The 23937-nt window shown below is 35.5% G+C and overlaps 1 protein-coding gene across 4 annotated transcripts; it reads right to left on the reverse strand.

The window, feature by feature from the left end:
* Positions 1-1617: 1617 nt before the first annotated feature.
* Positions 1618-23902, reverse strand: bend7 (BEN domain containing 7). Of its 4 annotated transcripts, none has more exons than XM_015353128.2 (11): positions 23477-23902; positions 22253-22330; positions 18422-18742; positions 17557-17682; positions 14837-15108; positions 12289-12514; positions 9224-9346; positions 8137-8187; positions 6668-6703; positions 6438-6482; positions 1618-5364 (listed from the first exon to the last, which is right to left on the reverse strand). In XM_015353128.2, exons 1-11 carry the CDS (start codon positions 23604-23606, stop codon positions 5300-5302), a joined length of 1473 nt encoding a protein of 490 aa, XP_015208614.2. In that variant the 5' UTR covers positions 23607-23902; the 3' UTR covers positions 1618-5299. The 4 variants fall into 4 exon arrangements, with proteins under 4 accessions (XP_015208614.2, XP_015208613.2, XP_015208616.2 ...); XM_015353127.2 differs by having other exon boundaries at positions 8137-8190; XM_015353130.2 differs by lacking the exon at positions 6668-6703.
* Between the last annotated feature and the right edge of the window lie 35 nt (positions 23903-23937).

Consider the following 23937-nt stretch of genomic DNA (forward strand, 5'->3'; position numbering starts at 1 on the left):
CTTGTTGCCATCTTTTATTACAAGTTGTAAAATACCCAAACAGTCATACTGTACATCTACCAAATGTAATGTCCTATTGTGCTCGGTAGTAGGTTGCAGACATTAGGCTAGATGAGACTAATGGCCTCCTCTCATTTGTAATCTTTCTTATGACATTACCTATTAAAATTATTATATAAACATTGTTAGCATATATTTTCAACTGTACCAAAGCAAAAGCACATCAGAACTTACCTGACCAAATTAGTTTAATGAAAACAAAACTTTTTCTTTTTTCTCATTGTCCTGATGGAAAATTTCTTTACAGCATCCTTACTGTCGTATCAAAAGTGTTTATATTCGTTCTTACTGTATATACAGTATGGACCCATGAATTAGTACTACATTATTCAGCCAGTTTCTGCACTACATCAGAAGCATGAAGTCTCTCAATAACAGTTTGAGCTCCTCTGGCATACAATATCACACCAATATTTTAGGTTAAAGCATTTTTAAAAATATTTACAAAATAACAATAATAATTCACTTCATAATTTGAGTTGCAAATGCATACATATGCAAATATAAACAATGATTTGCATATTTACCTCTTTAAAATAGAAGGCTAAAATAAATATAAAATGAATAAATTAAAATTGTAATGCTGTCTATATACCTAGATATACAGTATCTTGCACTCTAGTCACACAGCATTGAGGATATCATTGACTGACTTTTACATTTTTTAAATATATGGAGTTTAAAACAAGTTCAGGAGGAGGTTAAACTCTAATCTCGCTCATGTGCCTACATGTGCAGTAAATATCAAGTTTCTGGCTCACTTGCTTGTGTATTTAGTTTTCATATCCCTTCATCCATCCGGTTCATCCTTCAGTAAAGGGGACGGGAAGTTCTGACAGTCCTTATGGATGGGTTGTCATCCCTCTCAGCCAGGTGAACTACCCCGCTCATAGCCTCACTTTGTGAATTATTATGCATATACTGTACAGTACAGTATGCTCACACCTGAAGAAGGCTCAACAGCTGAAACGTTGTGTTTTCTTTCTTCTTTTTTTCAGCATGGAATAAACCTATTACTTGTTCCTTCACAGCCTACGCATGCTGATGCAGCTACCCACCTGAACTACTGTACAACAGTACAGTATATGATATATAGTGTATGACAATAGTATGAGAATCCTAAAGCCTTAGAGTTTGACAAAACTACTGAAATTGAACATATTGACACATTATCCATCCATTTTCTAACTGCTGCAACCAGTGCAGAGTCACAGAGCAGCCAGAGCCTATCCCGGCAAGCAACGGGTGCAAGGCAAGGTACTGTACAACCTGGATAAGACGCCACACACACGGACAAACACACTCTCGCACCAGGGCCAATTGTCCCAGAAGCCTGTTAACTTACCAGTATGTTTTAGGACTGTGGGACGAAACCAGAGCACCCAGAGGAAACCCACACAAACACGGAGAAAACACGCAAACTCCACAGACAGCACTCCAGGAACGGAATTGAACCCAGGGCCCCAGCACTGCGAGGCAACAAAGCTAACCACTGTGCCGTCATACCACATATTAATAGAGTAGGTCACTGACATCAAAATAAATACACAGGAAATATTTTAGTGAGGTAAAATATGTTATTTGAATGTGAAAAGGCACAAAGTATTGGGAAGCTTAGTACAATACAGCTGTATGGCCTATTTAAGCACAAATACAATAATTGGCTGCTAAACATTATCCACTGTTGTACCTCCTGTTAACTTTACAGTTCTGGCTGTCTGTGATCTTGATCACATTATTTGTGCAGTATGTATTATACGTGGTTGGACCACCGTTTTGAGCACGTCTCAGAGTTCCTAAACCACACAATGAAAACAAGTGTCAAACATGCTTCACCAAAAGTGTTCCCAACTCACATGGGAGACACACACTCTGGAGAACCCCACCATGACTCTCTCTAAGATCAATATATTAAGACCCAGTGAAATTCTGTATATTAACCAATACTGAATTTTTAGGAATTGGCTGCAGATAAAAAGCTTGATATGCCTTTAATGTTTTTAGCAGCTCAGTACCTAAAATATAAAAAATGTAGAAAGAAAAAATAGTCATGTAAAAGTTAACTGAAAAGAAATATATTGTACCCATTTCTGATATTAAATCTATGTTCCTCCAAACTGTACTACAATATAGATATAATAATTCTGTTATTTTCCACTATCATTTTCTGTACATTTTCTTAAATAAGAAAAAAATAAGTACAATAAGGCTCAAATTCACTTACAAAATAAAAGGAAGAATGTGGCTTTAGCAGGAGAAAATCCTAAAATACAGTATAACATTATAAGCACAATCTTAGTACAGTATGTGATTAAAATACTTTTTAAAATATATTCTATCCTTTTACTTGTACGTGTACTATACTTGTACTGAAGTATACACAGTATATACTTATATATATGTGTGTGTATAAAAGGATCAAAGTACTTTTATATATATACATAACATATGGCACATTCATTTCACACACCTAAGTTAGAATTTTATGCTTATAGAGTATACCTGATTACAATAGATACTGTACATGCCTATTGTCTTCAACACCCCTGTATCTAAGAGGGCTTAAATTATTTGTAGGCAGTACTGTAACGTTTTATATTCAGAGAGAATGGAATAAAATCACAGGTTCCTTCTTACGACACATACTTATGATACACAGCTTGAGTGCTGAAAACGTACATCTGTTGAACAAATGTAAACTGTATTTTATTTTTCCTCACATATAATATTAAAACAAAAAATCAAAAGTTTTTTCCCCCCAAACAGCAGTTAAACCCTGTAATTGGTCAAAGTCTTTTTAAAGCGTTTCACATTTCCACATATTTGTGTGACACCAGTATTCACCATCATCCATCTCATGATATTGAACTGATCTCCAAACAATCATTTCTTTTTCATTACATTACAATAAGCATCAATGTTTAACACAACCAATGATTCATCTGTCAATCGGTTGTGGTCATCACAATCTCCGACCTACAGTATACACCCTTCTTATACAAAAGGGTTCTTCAATAAATAGGGTAACAAGGTGCTCACATGATATTTCATTTACTCATATATAGCTAGAGATGTAACTAATAATAACAGGAGCATGTTCCACATAACTTTTCCTCACAACTGTTTGGGCTTCCCATCCTTGATACCAAAGCCTAAATTCTGGTCTGGTTCAGCAGAAGGCTATGTCCCTCGAGTCAAGATTTGAGCACATCATTTGCAAATTATGTGCTGCACAGCCGGCTTCTTCACGGGATGATGGTGAATGGTGGAGATGAATGGGCAGGGAAATCCCTCAACCATCACATCTGTAACACTGTACATGGTAATGGGAGCAGTTGTTCGTGTGCCCACCTTTTCCATGGCAACGTTGAAAAAACATTAAAGACAGCCTCATCTTAGTAAACCAGTGTACATGTGTGAACTGCTTCAGTATACAGTATATCTGTTGTAGATTTTGCAGTACACCAGTACCTATGGGCAATATTGTGCCCAGAGCAGTACTTAAATCGCAGCAAACATTCTCAACTGTGTAGGAGATCTTTGGCCATCCAGGTCACTGCTCATTATGAGCAGCTGTCTTGCCATTATTGGAGGCACTGCATGGCACTGACATCTCTTTGCATGATTTAGCATGAGGTTGGTATGTCTTCATAGGTGGGCATAGAAGTACAACTGTGTCACGCTCTTTCTTGCTAAAGTTCAATCACTCAGTGCATTTCAGTTTTCAACTACTACTGCACAAAGCATGCCATTTTTATCCTAATACTTGGAGGTACTGTACAGTACTAAGACTTGTGACTCATGTAGTCTCAAAACCAAACACATAAAAGGCGGTAGAGTGCTTCTCCTATTCAAAACTCATTTTTGGCTGCGGGAGGTCTTTTTACTTTATTTACTGAAACACCCTCTATACTGTATATACTGTTTATAGCGTTCATCAGGTCAACCCATCCCATACAGAATTAAGAACAAAGCAATACAGTCCACAAATATGATGCACTCCTGATCCAAACCAGTTATAGAAGAATGTTCATTCCAAAATGTGTCGGTGTTTTCACTTTTGACTTTTGTCGTATTAAAAGAGAACATGTACAGAACTATAGCCACATTTAGAAAACGACATATTATTAAGATGCATTACATGTTTAGGAGTGAAGTTTTACAGTAAATAAGGGATGTTTTTTATGAAATATGAAGAAAGGTTCTTTGATAAAAATATAATTAACAAATGAAAACAGATGAGGCATTTGAGGAGTCATTTTAAGATACAAATACATGTACTAATCTCTCTGATTTTTTTTGTTTCGCACAAACTTTAGCTTGGCTAAAGTGCTCAAATTGGAAATGCAGTTCTAATAACAGAAATAAGATAATTATAGTTATCGCTCAGGTGTCTCCCTTTGAAAGTAATTCTAATGTGGTCAAGTTTGACAAATTCTGATTTGAAGACACTTGACCGTACATCTCTTTTATCACGGTTTATTTTCAGTTATTTGAAGTTTGTAGCCATCCATTACTAAATTTAATTTCTCTGAGGGTAGTTATTGCCATGCATGATTGGGCTGGAAGGAATGCACAGACTTGTGTATTACAAATATAAAAGTAATCACCAAATTTTTTTATGACCTTAATAGGTAACATTTATACATTTAATAGCAAAAGGCCCAAAGTAGAGCTCTGGGAAATACCAGACTGTACAGCACCTAGTTTGAAGTTGAAGTTAGTTGGTGTAATTAGATATACTGTATGACCATGAAATACACACAAAGTACACCATTCTGAGTTTTTCCAGAAAGACCAAAGTGGAACTACAGATGTTTTAGCACAATGACATGATCAACAGTGGAAAAGGCTGACATGATATTTAACAAAACAAGTGCTTTAGGACCTGGTTATAACATGGGAAGTCCAAAGAGATCATGAGTATTTTCTTAATTCAGCTCCATCTCAAAACCATAGATCCACAGTATTGACTAAGCAAAAGATCACTGAGTTGCAAAAACACAACTCCACATAGCCATGTAATTTTGCAGATATAACAAGAGAGCAAAATAGACTTTCAAAGTTGGCTACTTTGGTAATAATTTTACTACAACCACAAAACTAATTTGTCTCACAAAAGAGAACTAGAAGCTTTCTAAACAATGGAATTAAAAGTGTCTCACTGGATAAAGTTAGTAGACCCACTATGACTTATCGCCATTGCAAGGCTATTGTTATTTGGTAGCAAAGATTAAGTTTAAGCTGTGACGTCCTTTTTTATATCACGCTCAGAGTCTTCTGTGCTCTTCTCAACAACACAACCTAAAAATACACAAAATGTTTATTAAAATGACATACATTATTTTAATTTTCCTACCACAGTATAATAAGAAATTATTTTGCATACTGTCAAAAAATCCTATTTTTCTAAAGCTCATCCTATATAATTCAGGAGAAATTTACAATAATAAATGTATATCTTCTTGCAAGCAAATGCATAAACAGCAGTCACAACTAGATGGGTGATATGTACAGTACAATCATTAATTTTCAAAGGTAATGAGGATGCTGTTGAATAAATTAGGGCTGTTGCTATGAATGTGCCTTCAAGTGCCTTGTTCTCACTAGCCTGACTGTGTGCTTTGAAGCACCAAGCAAGTACCAACTATTGGTGACTTAATACAATTTTCTTCTGCACTAACAATTCCAGTATTGCAGAAAAGCATCTACTAATGCAAGCCATATCCACATAGAGCAATAAAGTGCAACAGCCCCTAACACTGAATTACACTCACATTTTCAAATAAATAATATTGTATGAGCTGACAGGCTGACCTTTTAAATGAATGAATGAGCCTTTTAAACATGTTAGCTGTGGCCAAGCATAACATGGAATGAAAGCAACGGTTAAAAAATAATATGTTTCAAAAATGTTTCAAAAATGACATGGTTCTAAGGTTGCAATGTTTCAGAACCAATTGTTCCTATAGCTTGTCAAACTCCTTTGCAGAAAAAAGGCCTAAAAAATAATAGATTTGTCAGCACACATACGTAAAATAATTGTAACGATTTAGCCTAGTGAGTCTATATGTCTATACCTGTATTTAAACAGTAAAACAATATGCAAACTTGGCTCTGATTAAATTAAATATTTTAACCACGCACCAGCCAATTGAAAAATACAAACCCAGTACCCTTTTGTGCTTTTTATTAAGAATGGATGAATTAAGTGCTAGATTTGTAATTTGCAGTCGGCAGGTGACTCAACATTTTGATTTGACCTCGACCTTAGTTTTTGTATTACATGCAAAGTCATCTTCACAGATACACATTTTCTCCCCTTATTAGATTTAACATTAATTTAATCATAAATATTGGTAGATTAAGTATAATACCTTTCACAAAACTGTCATCTTTTTCTTTAGAACACTCAAGATCCTCTGTTGATAGAAAAAAAGAAAACAAATGAATTAAAGTGAATGAATATACCGTATCACAGAAATAATACAAAGCCAAACAAACCTATATCTACAGTAGCTACTCAGTGCTAAATTTTTAACACTGACTATATTTTAGTGTTCACACATACATGTGTGTTTGTATTTGGAAAAAGCCTAATACAGACCTTCTTCATTATGAATGGATTCTGGAAGCTCTGTACCTGAAACACAAACAATTGCAGGAGGCTGCAGGGTACGCACACTGACTAATTGATTCACTTCTCAGCATTGCAGTGTCTGCTGGCAAAACACCCAGCAACTGCATGTGTAATTAAGCTGCCTTCATGAATTATATTTTCTGTTCTGGTGTTGACTTCTTTTTAATCTTCTGCTATTGAAAACAATTAATTACAAAAAGGTGAGGAACATTTTGAAAAAAAAAAGGCCTAAGAAAGCCTATAAGAGGCTTTTTTGTTTGGTTTAGTTTTAATGATAATCCTATATGCTCTGGGGAATTCTGACAGTTTCTGGGCTTTGGTATCATGTGGCTAAAGGCTATAAGAGTGTTCATCTCTACTTGTGTGCTCCTCACAAGCAAGGCAAAACAGGTGATATAGTGTACAAGAACGTGTCCCAAATCTTGGAATCTATACTGTATGTTAGCAGCCATTACCGAAGAAAAATATGAGTTGCTATACTAGTTCTCACCAAGCAATCTCTCAGCAGAACAGTGCAGCCTTATTTATTATTCTTATAGCATTCTAACATTAATAATCAATTTAATAGATATGGTTTTATAATTGCTACATTTTGCAAGAATGTAATGGAGCTTTGATAGAGTGAATTCAGCTTTGTTTTAGAAACCAAAGTAGTGTTGTATTTGAAGAACAAAATGCAAACTTTCTCTCCCACTATATCACAGATGCATGTAATCATCAACAATCATCCCCCCTTACCCTCTCCTGAAAGCACAGCTTTGATAAAGATCCAGGCGTGATCCACAGTCTGTTTGTATATTTGACATTATGGGGTCTCACATAATTCTAAATAAATCTAAAAGTGTTATATTAAAGACATTAAATACAAAATATGTTTGGTGCACTAAAGACAAAATCTGTTAGAATACAATGTCAGATTTGAAAAACTGGAAATGAACAACAAGTTCAATAGCAGCACAGTCAGACATCCATAATAAAAGGAGAGCAGTCTCTGGAAAGGAGCAGCTGACATTTGCAAGCACAACAGTCATTGGACATCAGCCATCACTAGTCCTAAGCAAGTCCAAAACATATATGTGTGCCTAGAACTTATTTTGATTTAAATTGTGTGACATACAGGTTCAAGGTGGCAGAATAGGGAAGATATAACTATTTAATTTTAGTCTTTATGCTAGATCCTACAAGGAGAATAAAAAGAACTAAATTTGGGGCCAGATTAACATTCACATACCCATCAGCTGAAAATACCTTGATGCCAACTTTCCACTAGGAAGATGCAGGAATTTTCCAGAAAAATGAAAGCCATCACCAAGTGACATCATATTTGGAATTTGCTTATGGTAAACGAGTGGGGGTTTCTATTTGATCTGAGTCTTAAACTGGCTGACATAATTTAATCACAGTAATGAAAAATGCCAAACAAATAAACGAACTACCTGTCGTGCTTTGGGAACTCCTGTTCACAATTTCGTCACAGTCGACAATTTCTGCTGAACAAATATGATGGAAGCAGAATGAGGTAATGAAAACCCAGAAAACAGATACTTCTGAATCAACATAAACTCAAGTCATATAACACAGGGACTGGCAAAGGCAGTCCATTAGTGATGCATTCCAGGAGGTGTTACAATTTTTTTTCAATTGCGTCATTAAAATCCAAGGTGCACTGAAAGCCAGGGGACCCTGGAGGAGTGGAGTTGCCAGTCCCTGGTACAGCATCTGAAAATGCTGTTTTGTTCTACAGTAGAGTGTTATATGATGAAATTGGCCTTTTCAGCTACATAGTAGTAGGTATGTACAGTAACATGAATTTAGTTAACAGTGGCTATGAATCTCCAAATGAACCATGAACCTTAGGAACAGGCAAGTGAATCGATGTAAAAATTTTCTGACTCATAAACAGTAGAGTCTTTGCGTAACAGAGAATGAAATAGTCATTTTTTTCTGTGTGGAACCATTTTTTTTTTCTGTGTGCAGGACATTGAAAGATTGAAAGCTCTTTTGATTTTTTGCATTTTCCTGTTATTTTATGTGATGTTTCTTTCCTTTTACAGCTATATTAACATTCTATAATTCTCAACTATTCTTCAATTGGCCTCTTAACTGTCCTATTTTCTGAAAAGACTGGCCAAAGCAATGAGGAAATTAAATATGCCAAGTGTCTAAAGGACATACAAACCAGTACTTCTCTTTTTCTCTTACACCCAATGTACTGTAAGTAAATAGCTTTTATTATTTTGTAAAACTGTTACTTAGAAAACTATATTCTACAAAAACAGAACAATACATTATGTCGTTTTCATATACAAGATGAGGTAAACAACAAGAAATAAACTAATAGGAAAATAAAGGCATTTGTCATTTGTACACCATTACTGTATGTAACTGGGTTTCACTACTGCTCAGAGCTTAAAAATTCATCCATTGGAATAATATACTTTAGTATACTGTGGGTCAATACAGCTTTTTTCTCATGGCAAATCAAGATGTTATACTGTACATCGGTACATGTATTAGACTTACCACAATTTCCTCTCTTTAACCGTCTCCTGGCCAGTTTAATCTGGTCCTGAAGAATTTGTACCCAATCTCTTGGTCCCGGGAGTTTCTCAATTCTGTTCGCAGTGCAATACTTCTCTGTGAAGACTGTTTTACATTTTAGAGATCAGTACAAATGCACTTCAATCAAGGCAAAACAAAAAACATATTTTGTTAGTGGCCTATGAAAACCTTAATAGTCTGCTTAAAGAAGAAAAACTAATTCAGACAACAGAACTTAACAGGGCCAAAGACGATTCTGGCAGAAATCTAAAAATAAATAAGAATGAATTATTTCCCTAATGAAAGTAGAAATTAGGGGAAGTTCATTAAAGACTGAGAAGAGGAGCCCTCTTTTTATACAAAGGGTTATGGAGTCTGCGACAAGCTACTCAGCTGTGGTGTTGAAGGTGACCTCTTGGTTCTTTCAAAAAATGGCTGGATAAGACACTTCTTCACGATCACTTAGCTACTGGTGATCACACAAACTAAAAAGACCAAGCAATCTTCTCTTCTTTGCAACCTTACTTATGTTGCTAAAATGAATAGCGCAAATAAAGGTTAATTCCACGCTGAAAACTAGGAGAAACACAACGTATCGGCTGTTGAACCTTTTTTAGCCTTCATAAAATTTCTTATGTTGTTAAAATGAATAATGCAAATATGGGTTAATAGAGGTTAATTCCATGCTGAAAATTAGACAGGAGAAACAATGTTTCATCTGTTGAGCTTTCTTCACAAATAACAGCTAGAGATTGGTCTGTATTTGTCTTTCCTTACTATAAATAAAAAAAACAACAATTTTTACCTGATGGCCATATTTATATGTTCCAGCCTAATTAAAAATCCCTGATACCTGCCTCCGGGTGTACCAAAATATACATAAATAACTGGGTAGTTTTAATGATCTAATTGAAAGACCCAGCTTTTTGATATTGTACTGAATATAGGTTTATGTGACGCATTTCACCAATGAGTTAACATGTTCCTTGAAGTGCAAATTACACTATTAATCAGAAGGCAAGATGAGAAAAAACTCAGACTCAGCCACAGATGACAATTATTTTAGAGTTACTTATCGGACACTACGTTTAGATTGGAATTTCTGCTAGGACCATGTTTCTGCAAAATAGTGTAATTCACCAATAGAATAGTTATGATACTTGTCTCATACTAGTATATGAATGGACATAATACAGTATGTGGGATAAACTTAAATTAATATATGGGCAGTTGAAACATATGTGTAAACCCACAAATGAAGTGTCTGTATCACTGAAAGATATGATTTCATTATTATTCACTTATTTAACATTATTCAAAGTAATTCACACAAACTTCAAGTACCTTGTTGTTTAAAAAATACAAAGTTTTGGATTTAATGTATGCAGGTGATACTGCTAATACAGCAGTTGTGTCTCCACCTGGGACTGTGAACCCGTAGTTCCAATTAGGAGTCCAGAGCCCTTACCACCTCTCCTCACTGCCAACACAGTGATCCTGCTTAAACAACACAATGTTACAGAAATTGTTTTTAATTTCATACTCTTAGTGTTTTTTGGCACCTTTTGCTTGATTTGCAGCTTGTAAATAAAGTAGGGAATTCTTGTATTTTAGATTCAGTTTCCAGAGATTTGTTGCCTATTCTTCAGCACATACAGTACACCTTTGATTTCTGCAGTCGCCTTTGGTTTCCTCTTTGTAGCAGCAGCCTTCTGATCAATCTACAACATCTCAATGGGAAGGAGAAGTGGCCCAAAAATAGCAGAACAACTATAGTAGGAATGGCAAGAAAACACTTTGAAGGATATGCTACTACTAACAAATCTGATTAGCCAGAGGGTGAAAAAGAAGAATTGTTTGAGCAGCCAGGAAAAATCCTTAGAATCTGACTTAAAAAATGACATAAGAAACAAGTAAACATAGAAAATCATCCTCAAAACAAGCATATCCGATATCTGATATCTTAACAGGAAGAAAATGTTTGTGAGTGAAAACTGTGAGCCTTTGTTAAAAATGACACAAAAAAGAAAGATTTCTGTTTGACATACAAATTTAGTTAACTCCATTTAATGGTCAGATGGATCAAAAGTAAAGCTTTTTTTTTACCAAAAAAGGTCCAATATGTTCAAATGAAGAGATAAGATTAATTAAATAACCTTATAAAAAATTAGAGGTTGTATGTTGATTGTGTGTTGGTATGGTACAGTATTTGTTTTCTTTATTTGTCTTGGCAGTGTTACCTCTGTATTGTACATGGATCAACACTGCAAATTTCTGCCCTGGACCTTATTCAGTGTTAGACTGCTTGTTTGACAGGAGGTTTATTCTAGTGAGATAATATTCCTTAACTTCTATAAAATACTTTCTGCCAAAAGGATAGTAGCTATGGAATAACCATCTCAGGTCCAAAATTGAATCCCTGGAAAGATGCTACTAACCAAGTTTTGAAGGAAGCAAAGATTAATCAAAAATACTAATGCAAGGGTCCCCAAATACCATTGTCAAAAAATGAAATTTGATTTTGTGATCTAGGTAATGCAATATTTTTTTTCTCATAAAGCACAGTCTCTATTTTATATCTTTCAGTTACACAACTAGAATTTATGCAAATCACTTTAATTTTTTTACCTACTGTAAATAAATTTGATGGCGACAACAAATTCACTAATGTACAACAACCTGTTTAAAGGTCAAACTGGATGAAATTCCATATTCAGCATATTGCACTATGTGAGATGTTTCTGTAGTTTTCACCGAATTTTCACAGAGGATTCAGAAATTATTCTGTGTTTTACACAGAATATGTTACAAAAACAACTATTCATTCTACAATATACTGGAAAATAGTTTTGGTAAAAGAATAGAGTATATTGCAATCCATTTAAAACATTTTTTATTTTTTTGTAGTGCTTTCCAACATTAAATACTACTTTTCCACATGGAGCGGCTTTGTTTTTTATATATCATTCTTCCATTGATTTCCCGGTCTTGTCTACAAGAAACAGCACTGTGTCTACTAGACAGTCAGCTCTGAAAAAACAACCTACCTTTAATAGCTCCCACAATATTCTGATCCAGCCCTTTTCTGTTGTCATTTAGGCCTCTCTTCCTCTTGCCATTGGGGAGAGAGTTGGCTAGCGTTGTGTCGTCGAAGAACGCACACACCAGCTTCCTGAACAGCAAGCTTCCGGAACGGGTGTAATTTACAAGGATGGAATCCAGCTGGGATTTTGGTATGTAGACATCATAGTCCTCAGCCAGCTGGACTTCAGGCTACATACACAGCAAGGGAGAGAGAAAGGAAAATTAATTAATCTTAACAGCATTTGCCTTGAGCATTTTACTCCTGTTTTTCATTTTACTACATCATTAGGAATTCAGGGGCTGGCTAAACTAACCTATTTTGTTTTTCATTTATATTCTTGTCCCTTATGGTTTTTTACATTTCTAAAGAAATTTGCGTTGCCATCTATCCCACTATTAGAGTCCACAATACAGGAGGTAAATGGATACAAATGCAAATGAAGTGCCAAAATATTCAGGGCTGAGAATAAGAAGCACTTCTTGACACAAAAGGCTCAGAGTCTGTGAAACTACCAAGCCACATTCTGAAAGCCAGTTCTCTATGGTCCATTAAAAAACTTTGAAGAGGTTCTTGGATTAAAAAGCATGAAGATTGTCCCTATTCGACATTTGAAAACATGTGATTTTTGCATTGTACAAACAGGAGCATCAATTTATTTTAAAGCAGCAGATAAAAACTGGCCCATCTCCAGATGCTCTCTGCATTATTCATCAGCATTTGATACATTACATGAACATCGCAAATGTTGCACAATCAAAACAGAGAAAATACCCAGTATTAGAAACACAAAAAAGGAACATCAATAAGGCATTTTTAAAAGACAAAAGAGCAAAATATGCTTGAGATGCTGAAATAGATAATACCACTACCCTAAATTCTAATGTAGTTTCCAAACGAATAACATGTAAAGTAGAAAAAGATGCTGAAAAAAGGCACACAAGTCAGCAAAAGTTACAGTCTCAAGCTTGAAAGCAGTTATAATTATGCTTGATTATCTGAATAATATCTTGGATTTGCTTTCTATGAGTAACTATGAGTAACTGACCAATAGGCAAAAAGGTGTTAACCAAAGTTGCTTTTTACAAAAATGTTGACATCACATTTTGATGCCAAGAGACAACATATTTTACTTTTTACACAAAAGGCTCTCAAGGCCCTGTGCTATATTGTACACACTTTTCTAGTGAGTATAAACCCAGCCACCCACTGTGGGCTGAATCACCAAAACTATTGTACCCTTTTAAAGATAATAAAGCTATTTTGAATCACTAAATTCCCAACATACACTGGAAAACATACTGTAGATCCAAAAATAAGTAAAGGACTGTAAACAATCCTAAATGTCCTAAAAACAATCCAAAAGGCAGCAAAACAGTGCCCAGTACGGGTATTTGATGAGGAAATTATTGTTCTGCATGATTCACTGCTGCATAACTGAACAAGTATGAGAAAGACAGTGACAACATAGTTTACATCAAAATTTTGAAATAGGTGCATTTTGCAGCCATCCTGTTCACAAACAACACCCACAGCACAAATAGCAGAAACTATTTTGGAATGATAGACACAGTTCCCACTGGCAATACTTCAAGCTTGGATGAGACCTGTGACAAGTGCTCCTAATACGCAGTGATTTGAGGATATCAAAATCAGCTTCAGCTCATCCAGTTACGGTGGTACTAAACAATTATGTGCACTGCCTTTGAGCTCTTAACTACAGCAAAGCCCCATCTGAATTAGGCAGTAAGTCATATCCTGCCCTGTTTTGGTTTTAATTTACTAGATGAAACACAATACAGTTTATATATGTAACTGGTCAGTATTTCTAATAACCTATTTACAACACTATCTTTTCCAAAAGGTTTTCAAGAATGTACAAATCCGGAGACACAGTCATGTGATTCCAAGGGTTTTACATTAGTTCAAACTGTGGCTTGTGCGCTTAGAGTACTCCCTAATACATATTTTTGAAATTTCTGTCAAAATCTGTATTCACCAGATTTGTATCTTCCTTCGTATGCATTAAAGGCTAGAGAAGAAGGTGAAAAGCAGACATGCATCTGACTTTAATTGAGAAACTCCACATAAGACATAAAACGGGCTTCCATTAAGACTGAATTTTAAAATGGTGAAAATTGGTACACTATGTCATATTGAATTGATGTGTAATTTTGTGCGATTTTAAAGAGAAAAAAGGTTGCTGAGGTTTTTTTTTGTGTGCAAAAAATCAAAAAATACAGTAATGTGCTTGTTTACAATAAAAATGTCAAATGTATGCAGATTGAGTACAAAACATATGTTCTTTAAAGCACATCATAGGATAATTCTGCTTAAATAATTTAGCAATAAAGCAAATTTTACAAAAAAAGCTTTTCATTTGTAGACATGAAATTGCTGGCTTACTTATACAGCCTGATCAAAACAATCGGGAGTTCGTACCCTTGGCACAGTTTCGTAGTTTGAATGACTACTGTGGCATTTTTATAAAGGTAACGTTTGTTATGACATACTTCTGAGGAAGGCATTTCTCTGACAATCCCATATTGAGGAACATGGTTTTCAATGCCTGCTGCTGAAGCAGGTGAGGGAAGACTGGATCTCTCCCTTCTTTCTCTTCGCCCACTGGTCTCTGGAGTGCTGCTGGGCTGGACATTCATTTTCCTGCTGTGCCCAGCCTGCGGTGTGATTTTGTGGGCAGGCCTCCTTTTCCGAGTCCTCTTTCGGGGTGTAGAAGATCGAACAACACTAACACTGCTTGGAGCCCGCTGCTTCTCCTGAGCTCCTGAAAGAATTCCATTCAAAGTGATGTGGTTATTATGGAAATTCACTGGATTTTTACCCAGGGAAATATTTATAGGAGAACTCAATGTGGTGGCATGGCTGTGTAACCAGTGTAAACATACCTCTCAGATTACAGTCATACTGTAAAAGCATAAAGAAAGTCTAATGGGTTTTCACAAATCATCACGGTTGGATAAAATTCAGCTGCCAAAATGAGACAAGGACCCTGACTAAATCAAAACTTGCCGATTTTTAGTTTTGTTTACAGGGGGCCTGTCTGTTACTCAGTGGAAACCTGCCGTCCAGCAACAGGCTTGAAATGAAAAAGTGCCTGAAGTTTGAAGTTTTGATTTAGTGTGTTTATGTGTTGACTTCCTTGGAACAGGAATCGAAAATTGCTGTTCACCAACAGCTTCCGTCAAACTAGAGAGAGTCTGAACAACTGTGCAAAGAAGAATGGGCAAAAATTACAGTGTTCAGATTTGCAAAGCTGGAAGAGAATTACCCAAAAAGACCCACGGCTGTAATTGCTGCCAAAGGTGTCTCTACCAAATATTGACTCAAAATAAGGTGAATATTTATGCAATCAGTTATTTTCTGTTTTACATTCATAATTAATTTAGGAGAAGCTATATCATTTTGTTTTCACATTGATATTACAAGTGTTTTGAGATTAATGGCAAAAAATCCCAATTAAATTATTTAATATTGTAACACAATAACATGCGAAAAGGTCTCAGGGGTGTGAATACTTTTGTACTGTACTTCTGTCTACCTTAAAGTAGCCATGTTTCCTAAGAAAATAAAGTCTCTGTTGGTTATTAAATATGTATTACTGTATATATTTATAGTGTTATCAAATACATTATTTATTACATATTCTAATTATATTTTTTATTTATTTATGTTATTGTGCTAAACATTGGTTTCTTCTTTGCTTATTTATGATAAAAATGTAATTCTACACAATCATTGATGAGTATGTCAATATTAACATGCCCATTTCTTTTTTTGGGTGGAAATACTAAATGTGATTTGGAGTGATTCTAATTCTAGTAATGAATATAGGATAACGTGCTTATATTCTTCACATGTATGAGAAAATGAAAAGATACTGTTCACATTTTTAAAAAATCCTATACATTAGCGATGCCACATAATGCTCCAAACACACCATGCACTAAGCTGCTAGCCTCCTGCCATTATTTATATACTGTAGATGTCTTTAATTCTTCAAAATCGTTAAACATACACCAGGTGTTATTTAGTGATAACAGTGTAACTGAATGAATAGATTTACCCTATTACAAGTTCTAGACATAGAAAATAATCTCCAAATGTTATGTTTAAGGTGGTCAGTAATGTGTGGTACAAGATCAACCAAAATCAAAAGTGGTTTTTAGACTTAATGTCCACTGTATCTTTGATATGACATTTATAGAACTAAACTACCTATAAATTGTTTCCTGTAGGATCTTAATCGATCAAGGAAAACACTGACTACATTTACATTTAAGCTTTTGACTTAACAAAGATGGTAGAATGAATGCTCAGAATGAACTATTCAGTTAGCACATTGTTTCACAAAGTGGCATCAATTTTATGTAGTGAAATGGGGCATATCACAGACCTTTTAAGTTTAATTGCTGATATCTTTGCCAAAGTTTGACCAAATTACCAAATTAATCTATTGATTTGTAGTGGGACCTTTAATTATATGAATATAATTATTGCAAAAAAAAAGAAGAGAAAACAGTACACTGTGTCACCATGTTGGGGAAATATGTACACCATCGAGAATTTGTAAAAATATAAATGTAATTTCATATGATGTCTTTATGTTCTTTCTTCATGACGGAGTACTAGAGCGTGTAAAGAACTGAATGATTTTTGGAGTAGTTGAAATATTGATAATTAGCATCCCAAAGCTATGGAATCTGAATTTCTAGAATCTGCTAACGGTTGACATTTACAAGTACATGCTATTGATTGTTTGTGACCTAATTTTATGAAGGCTGTTGCACATATCCGCCACAGCTGAGTCGTGAACTACATTCCTGTCCAAAAACCCCATAGCAGAAAGGTGTTTTTTCTGTGTGATGACAGGACGTTTGTGTGAAGCAGGCAAGGCATTCCACAGTTTGCAGGCTTTATTTGCTTGTAATCCTCTTGTAGTCACCTTGAGAGAAACCTAAAGGCTTTAATGGAAAGAATCAGCCCAGATGTGACAGTATAAATAAGAAGCAGAAATAATAAAAAAATATTCTTAAATCATATTTTCTTCATCTAATAAGCGTTTACTATTTGACATAAAGGGCACATTTCTTTTTGTAGTATGATACTACATAATACTACATACAGTATATATTTCCACTTATTCATTTTCTTAAAAAGAATTATAGCATATATGTATACAAGCCAAGTATAAAGGAGATATAGCTGTGCTGACCTTTTTGGGTCTGCATTAACTTCCTCATGGCTCTGAGCTCCTGAAGTATAGCCTGCAGCGTTGTCTTACAGTTACACATACAACAGCCAGGTCCAGTAGTGTTAGTTGCCGCAGAAGGAATCTCTCCTGCGGAGAAAAGAAACAATATAAGCACAGAGGGTGGTGTAGAAAGGTAGTAGACATCATGCTACATGACCAAACGAACTGAGACATCAAGCGATATATATATATTCATGTTTTCAAACTACAGTATAGATTGAGTACCTCATTGATTATGTACCTAAAAATTCCAGAACATGGGATCTTTAGGTAAAACTATGACATTTTGATATTTTAAGCAACTGACATATCTGAGCAAATATGGTGCCGCCACCCCAAATTCTGCCGTGTTATACCTTAGAAATTGCAGTAACTTTTCTTAGTAATTAAATATTACCATAAAATAAAACATGGTTCTCTGCTGACATGGCATTATGAGTGAGAAAACAAAATGCAACTGATGCTTCACCCAGTTAAAAACCTTTTCGGAACATTTTTTATCTTAAATGTATTTGAAAAATATTCACACCATTTTAACAGCATCAATCTCCCACAGTGGCTTCACAAGAGAATACTAAAATGGAAGGAAATGAAGGGCTGTTTCAGAACTGATCAATGAAGGGGGATGACAGAGGCAAAACACTTCTCTGGGAATTCAATTTAAAAACAAGAGGTGAAACAATCCTTTCAAGATGACTTACAGAAAGGGCAGGTAATGTAAAAAGTAAGGAAGACATGTCCTGTGAGATCAGTTACTTTTACTGCAAAAACAATATAAAAAAAGACTGTTAGGATGGACTTTTTAATGGCAAAGAAAGAAACGTACCATTTGTTTTGAGTGTGTTCTTTGTCTTGTTCATCATTTTTAAGGTTTTTGATCGAGTGCCATATTGCCCAGAGACCTGAGGAGCAACTACAGGATCTTGGTTCCATGTGCTGTGCTGGGGAACTTCCTGGCTCACAGCGATAGTTGGAGCGACAGCAGGGGCAGGCTGGGCCCACCTCACATCGACATCCTTGGGCTCCTGCTTCAGGTTCTCCCCCTCCTTCCCCACTCTCTGATATACTCGGCCGGCCTTGTCATTTAACAGCCTCATCATACCAGTGATCTGTTTCTTAATCTCCATGCCTTCGTCACCTAGCCAAGCTAAAGACAATTTGGATGTTAAAGACACTAAGAAATCTCTTGTAATCATTAGCAAGACCCTATTCCTACAGGTGAATGATCTATATAAAGATGTGCGCTATGGAAGTCACTGGCACAACATTTGCGCAACAAAATGTTTACACAGGTTTTCCCATATGATGTGTCTTGCACTTTGTGGACACCTGAAGATAAGATGTGTCTTAGGGAAATAACACCATACTGACAGAGCAGAGACTGACGAATTGCGGGAAGTGCGTAATGGTGCCCATAGTATTTATCTGCTGCCCCTTTCCCGAACATGGATTATGTATCCCTCCGACACCAACACCAAAAACAGTGTTAGATATTGTAAGTGTGGAGTGTGAAGGCTTGCACCACTTGGGGAGAAAGTATTCACATTTTTATAAAACTATAAAATGTTATAATGGTTAATTATACTACAAAACAGGCGGATGCACATGTGTCTTTTAATTTTTTCATACATATATCAACATATATCCATCCACTTTCTAACCGTGTTATTCAGGTCAGGGTGGCCATGGAGCTGGAGTCTATCCAAGCAAACAGCGGGTGCAAGGCAGGATACACCCTGGATGGGACGCCAGTCCATCACAGGGCACAGAGACACGATCATGCACACACTCACACCTGGGCCTGTTTTCCCAGAAGCTAATTAATCTACCAGTATATCTTTGGACTGTGGGAGGAAATCATAGCACCCCAATAACACTCGGTTTCCCCATGCAAACCCACACTGTGAGATCATACAAACTCCACGCAGACAGCACCCCAGGAATTAAATCCAGAGCCTCAGTGCTGCGAGACAGCAATACTAACCAGTACGCCACCTTGCTGCCCTATATTCAGATATATTAACCCCACATTCATTGGTAATACAACATTAATAAGAACACTGGTAATACCGTATGTGTCCAGTAGTGTCTGAAACATACTTAGTTTTTGATCAAATAAAACAATACTGCAAAAAGCCATCTAAAACGTGCCACAAAGCATACTTCTCATACAATATACTGTACATACTTTATATTTAAAGAAAAAGAAGAAATATTTGTGGCAGAAATTAAATTGCCTCCGAAGAAACCTGTCTCTCAGAGCTCTGAAATACCACAATCTGCTGTGTCTTCCAGGCAAAACAGATGGAAATGACTAAAAACGAAAGGGTCATAAGATAAAGCCTGTATGGTATTTTATATTAATTTTCCCCTTTTCATATTTTTTTCCCTTTTCCCTCCCTTTGCTCTATCTGTATAACATGCAGACTATTTTTTTTCTCTGTCAAATCTAGTAAAGTTTGCTTTTCCCCACAAAGTTCTGGAAATTGCTGATGTTTGGGCTCTGGATCATTCATCTTCCTCTCTCCCTTGATAAAACACTTGTTTTGAATGGCAGCTTTTTATGAGCTGGAGCTCAGTGTGTAACACCTGCTTTTCATCAGTGCTACTAGCAATGCCAATTTAGATGTGGTTTATTTCTAAGAAGCTTCTATGAACACCATATGCATATCATTCTCCTCATGAGTGCTCTCCTTCCATGTTATTTGGATATGCAACACATGCTAATGAACCCACTGTCGTAACATTAAGGAGTGTTTATTAAGTGTTCTTTATTTTTTATCTGTTATACTCTTATACTTTTACTGTGGTATATCGTTATGGTGTTATGTGCGCTTCTAAACTTTGGCTAACATGCTATATATTGCAAGAACTGTTATATATTTCCTATATGACTGCAGTAATCAGGATTGAATGGAGGTTTTTACAGTGCCATTTCATATTTTAGCCACCTAAAAATATATTAAATGTCCTCAGCACAAATTAAGCTCAATGAAAAGTGTATTAGAGGCAATGTTTAGAATATAATTATATTGAATAGATAAGCCATACTGTTTGTGATTAAACTATTATTTGAAAAAAATAACATACATTGAACTATCAATTACTGAACATCAGTTATTTATTGGAAAGAACCTTATTCATAGTGACTGAAATAGGTCACAGAGATCGCCTGAGATCGTGAGTGATAGTCCAAAGATGCTTTGGATGACTCAAGTCCACCAAACCCCAACAGAACCAACTACCAATTCGTACCATCCTTTTGGAAATACGTTTGGCAGTTGTCTAATAGCATAACCCTGATTTAATGCAACAGTGTCTGCATTATGGGACATAATCTTAACCTGTTAATTTAATTAGCAACCCATTTCAACTACACCTATTTTCAAGACATTGACTAGCTGCAGTTTGATAATCACACCTTAACAGACTGTTACACCTGTTAAGGTGTGATCCTTCATCAGATAGCTTAATGGCCCTCATCTTAATGCAACCATTAATTCTTCAATCCACCTTAATGCACCTGAAATGTACCCTAATTCTTAAGGTGGCAGCTTTCCTCCCATTTCTCCCATTTGCGTAATATTCAACTTGACCTCTGTCATTTGTTATTCTGTTATTATCATTAACTAGTATAACTACTTCTGTTATTATCATTATTAACTATTTTGCAATTTAATCCAAGGTAATGCAGATGCGAAGCAATTACAGAAGTAGGAAAACATATTGTATTGGCTACACAATTTCTACATGACAGTGAGCAGGACAAAGGCATTGCTGTATGAGAGCTGGTTAGTTACAGTGTTGGAGACTAACTAGATGGGCTAAATTGACTTCTCTGGTTTGCAAAGTTTCTTAGATTCTTCTTGTATATTCAGTGAATATTACTCAATCACTACTAGGATCAGAATGGTTACCCTATATGCTGTTCCATGTGAGCTGACATCTCAAAGTTGAGTTTGGCGAGTTGTAAATTTAGAAATTTCAAAACTTTTCTGGACATAAGCAGCAAAAAGAAAAAAATACAGGCATGTTACTTAGAATATACCTTTTGGTATCCTCACAGCAACCAAATAAACCATAAACCATGAATAGAAGAACACGATGGAAAGAAATGAACATTTCTGGCATGTCCATAAATCTGTGAAATAATAGGATATGGCATTCATATTGTAACATTATTAAAAGCAGTTTTCAATTTTTTCTGTCTCCAAAATTTAAATTTCAGTTATGCTAGAATCCACATCCCAGCACTCTGCTTCAATAGTACTACTGTATGGTTGTTTGACTTTTACTGCAATATACTGTTCTGTCTGTGCTATGCTATGCAGATACAGTACAATTGTCAAATGGAAAAAATTGACTGTATTTTACAATACACATGACCAAACAAAGAAAAAACAATCTATCTTAAAGACACTGTGATAATGCCATGTGACTTGAAATAAATGGGATGTCTGCTAGTAACCATGCTGCAAGACAAAATAAGACAAATCCTGACCAACACACTGAGCTAAAAGTACTCATCACAGAAAAATAATATTACTTATACAGCATAAACTATATATATATATCTTTAGCAAGAGCTGAACGTATCTTCAAGATTAATGTTATCATAATCCTTGCCTGTTTATTCAATAAGAAATAAACAATGTACCTTCAGCCATTTTTGTATCATTTATTTCCCCGTTTGCATCAAGGGTGTTACTGCTTGCAAAGTATTCTGCTTCGTAATCTGGAAAGACAAGGAATATTACCATGGATTACCCACCAAGGTTCAGATGATACAGCAAAATACATCTGAATATTTTATACAAATCATATCATCATTTTGTCAAAGAGGAAGGAAATAATTAATCATAATTGTTTTCAAGAATTAATAGTTCAAGGTTTCCCTCCTTTCTATCCATCTCTTTGACACATACTCTCTAAAAGACAGGCTCTTAGAGGATAACTCTCACTATTAAGCTATTATGCTTTAAATGAGAGCTTCACACAAGACATCACCAACATATTTATATGTATGATGTTTGAAGCATTTACTTCATAAAGTCAGTATCGTTGAAAGAACAAATTTGCCAAATTTTAAAACATTCTTTAAAATGAACCTTGAAACAACTGCTCTTGGAAAATCTAACTCTCATATTACTAATGTAGGAAGAGTATCAAATCCCAGAAAAACGTAAACAATATTCTGTATAATGGGACCTAGGAAATATTTCGCTGTCTGTCTTTACACTGTAGTGAATGTGCACGACTATTTAGCGGAATGAAGACTATTGTAGGCAGGACTGGACCTGCCTGTTTAGTTTCCTGCACACTGCACGCTGTTAGGTTCTACCACCTGTAGGTGGAATATAAAATAGTCTAGTTCTCAGGCTCAAACTTGGCATCAAATCAAACCAAACTAAACTACTACAGATCACGTTAAGCCAATATTGATATTGCTGATATTATTTCATTCTCATGCGCAACAGAATTGTTTAACGCAAATTTTCATAATGAATATACACTCGAACAAATGCACTTTTTATAAATTTGTAATCTAATGACAGAAAATACAAGTTCAGTGATATCCGTCGGTTTGTCAGTGTGCCTTTCAGACTACCTACTCCTCATGAAAACAACCACATATATAATGCATTCTTCGAGCATTAGTTTATTCTTCCGTTGTGTATACCCCATGTGACAAATATATTAAATAATGTCTATGTATACTGTGTTTCTATTGATGGACAATAATCTCCTTTCAACTAAACAAACGTTGCAGGTGCATTCCGTGTTCTTTAACAAGGGTTATTTCATTTTAACCTTTTTGTTTATACAATACCCAAAGGAGCGACTGCAGACGAATCGTGACAAGATAAATTCCCTGCCTTACCTTCTTCGTTAATCAGTTTGAAGCTTTGGGATTTTCTGCTCCTTTTCCTTTCAGAAAACTCCATTATTGGTATCTGTGCGATAAAGACCAGGGAATGAAATCTAAAGCAGAACTCCAGCGTGTAGTACATCAGAATAAACAGCAGGACCGGGGTCCGTCTCTGTAATCAGCAAAAACTCCTGCTCATTACAGTATTTCAGTTCCAACTGCTTAGCCTCGCGTTTATACGCCCTTAATGGTTTTGAAAATTAACCGTGTTAATTACAGCTCTTGAATAAAACATTTTGTACTAGTAATCGATTGATCTTTATTTATTATTTTAGAGCGAATCCGTTTGTATTACAAAAAGATGAATCGGTGTACTTATATTTTCCATATTCCTTTGCGCCACCTGATGGAATTGTTTTGTAGGCTAGATGTTCATCACCTGGTTACCCACACACAGAATGAATGGTTTGAGG

Source organism: Lepisosteus oculatus, chromosome 7, assembly GCF_040954835.1.
Source record: "Lepisosteus oculatus isolate fLepOcu1 chromosome 7, fLepOcu1.hap2, whole genome shotgun sequence".
NCBI classification, from domain to species: Eukaryota; Metazoa; Chordata; class Actinopteri; order Semionotiformes; family Lepisosteidae; genus Lepisosteus; species Lepisosteus oculatus.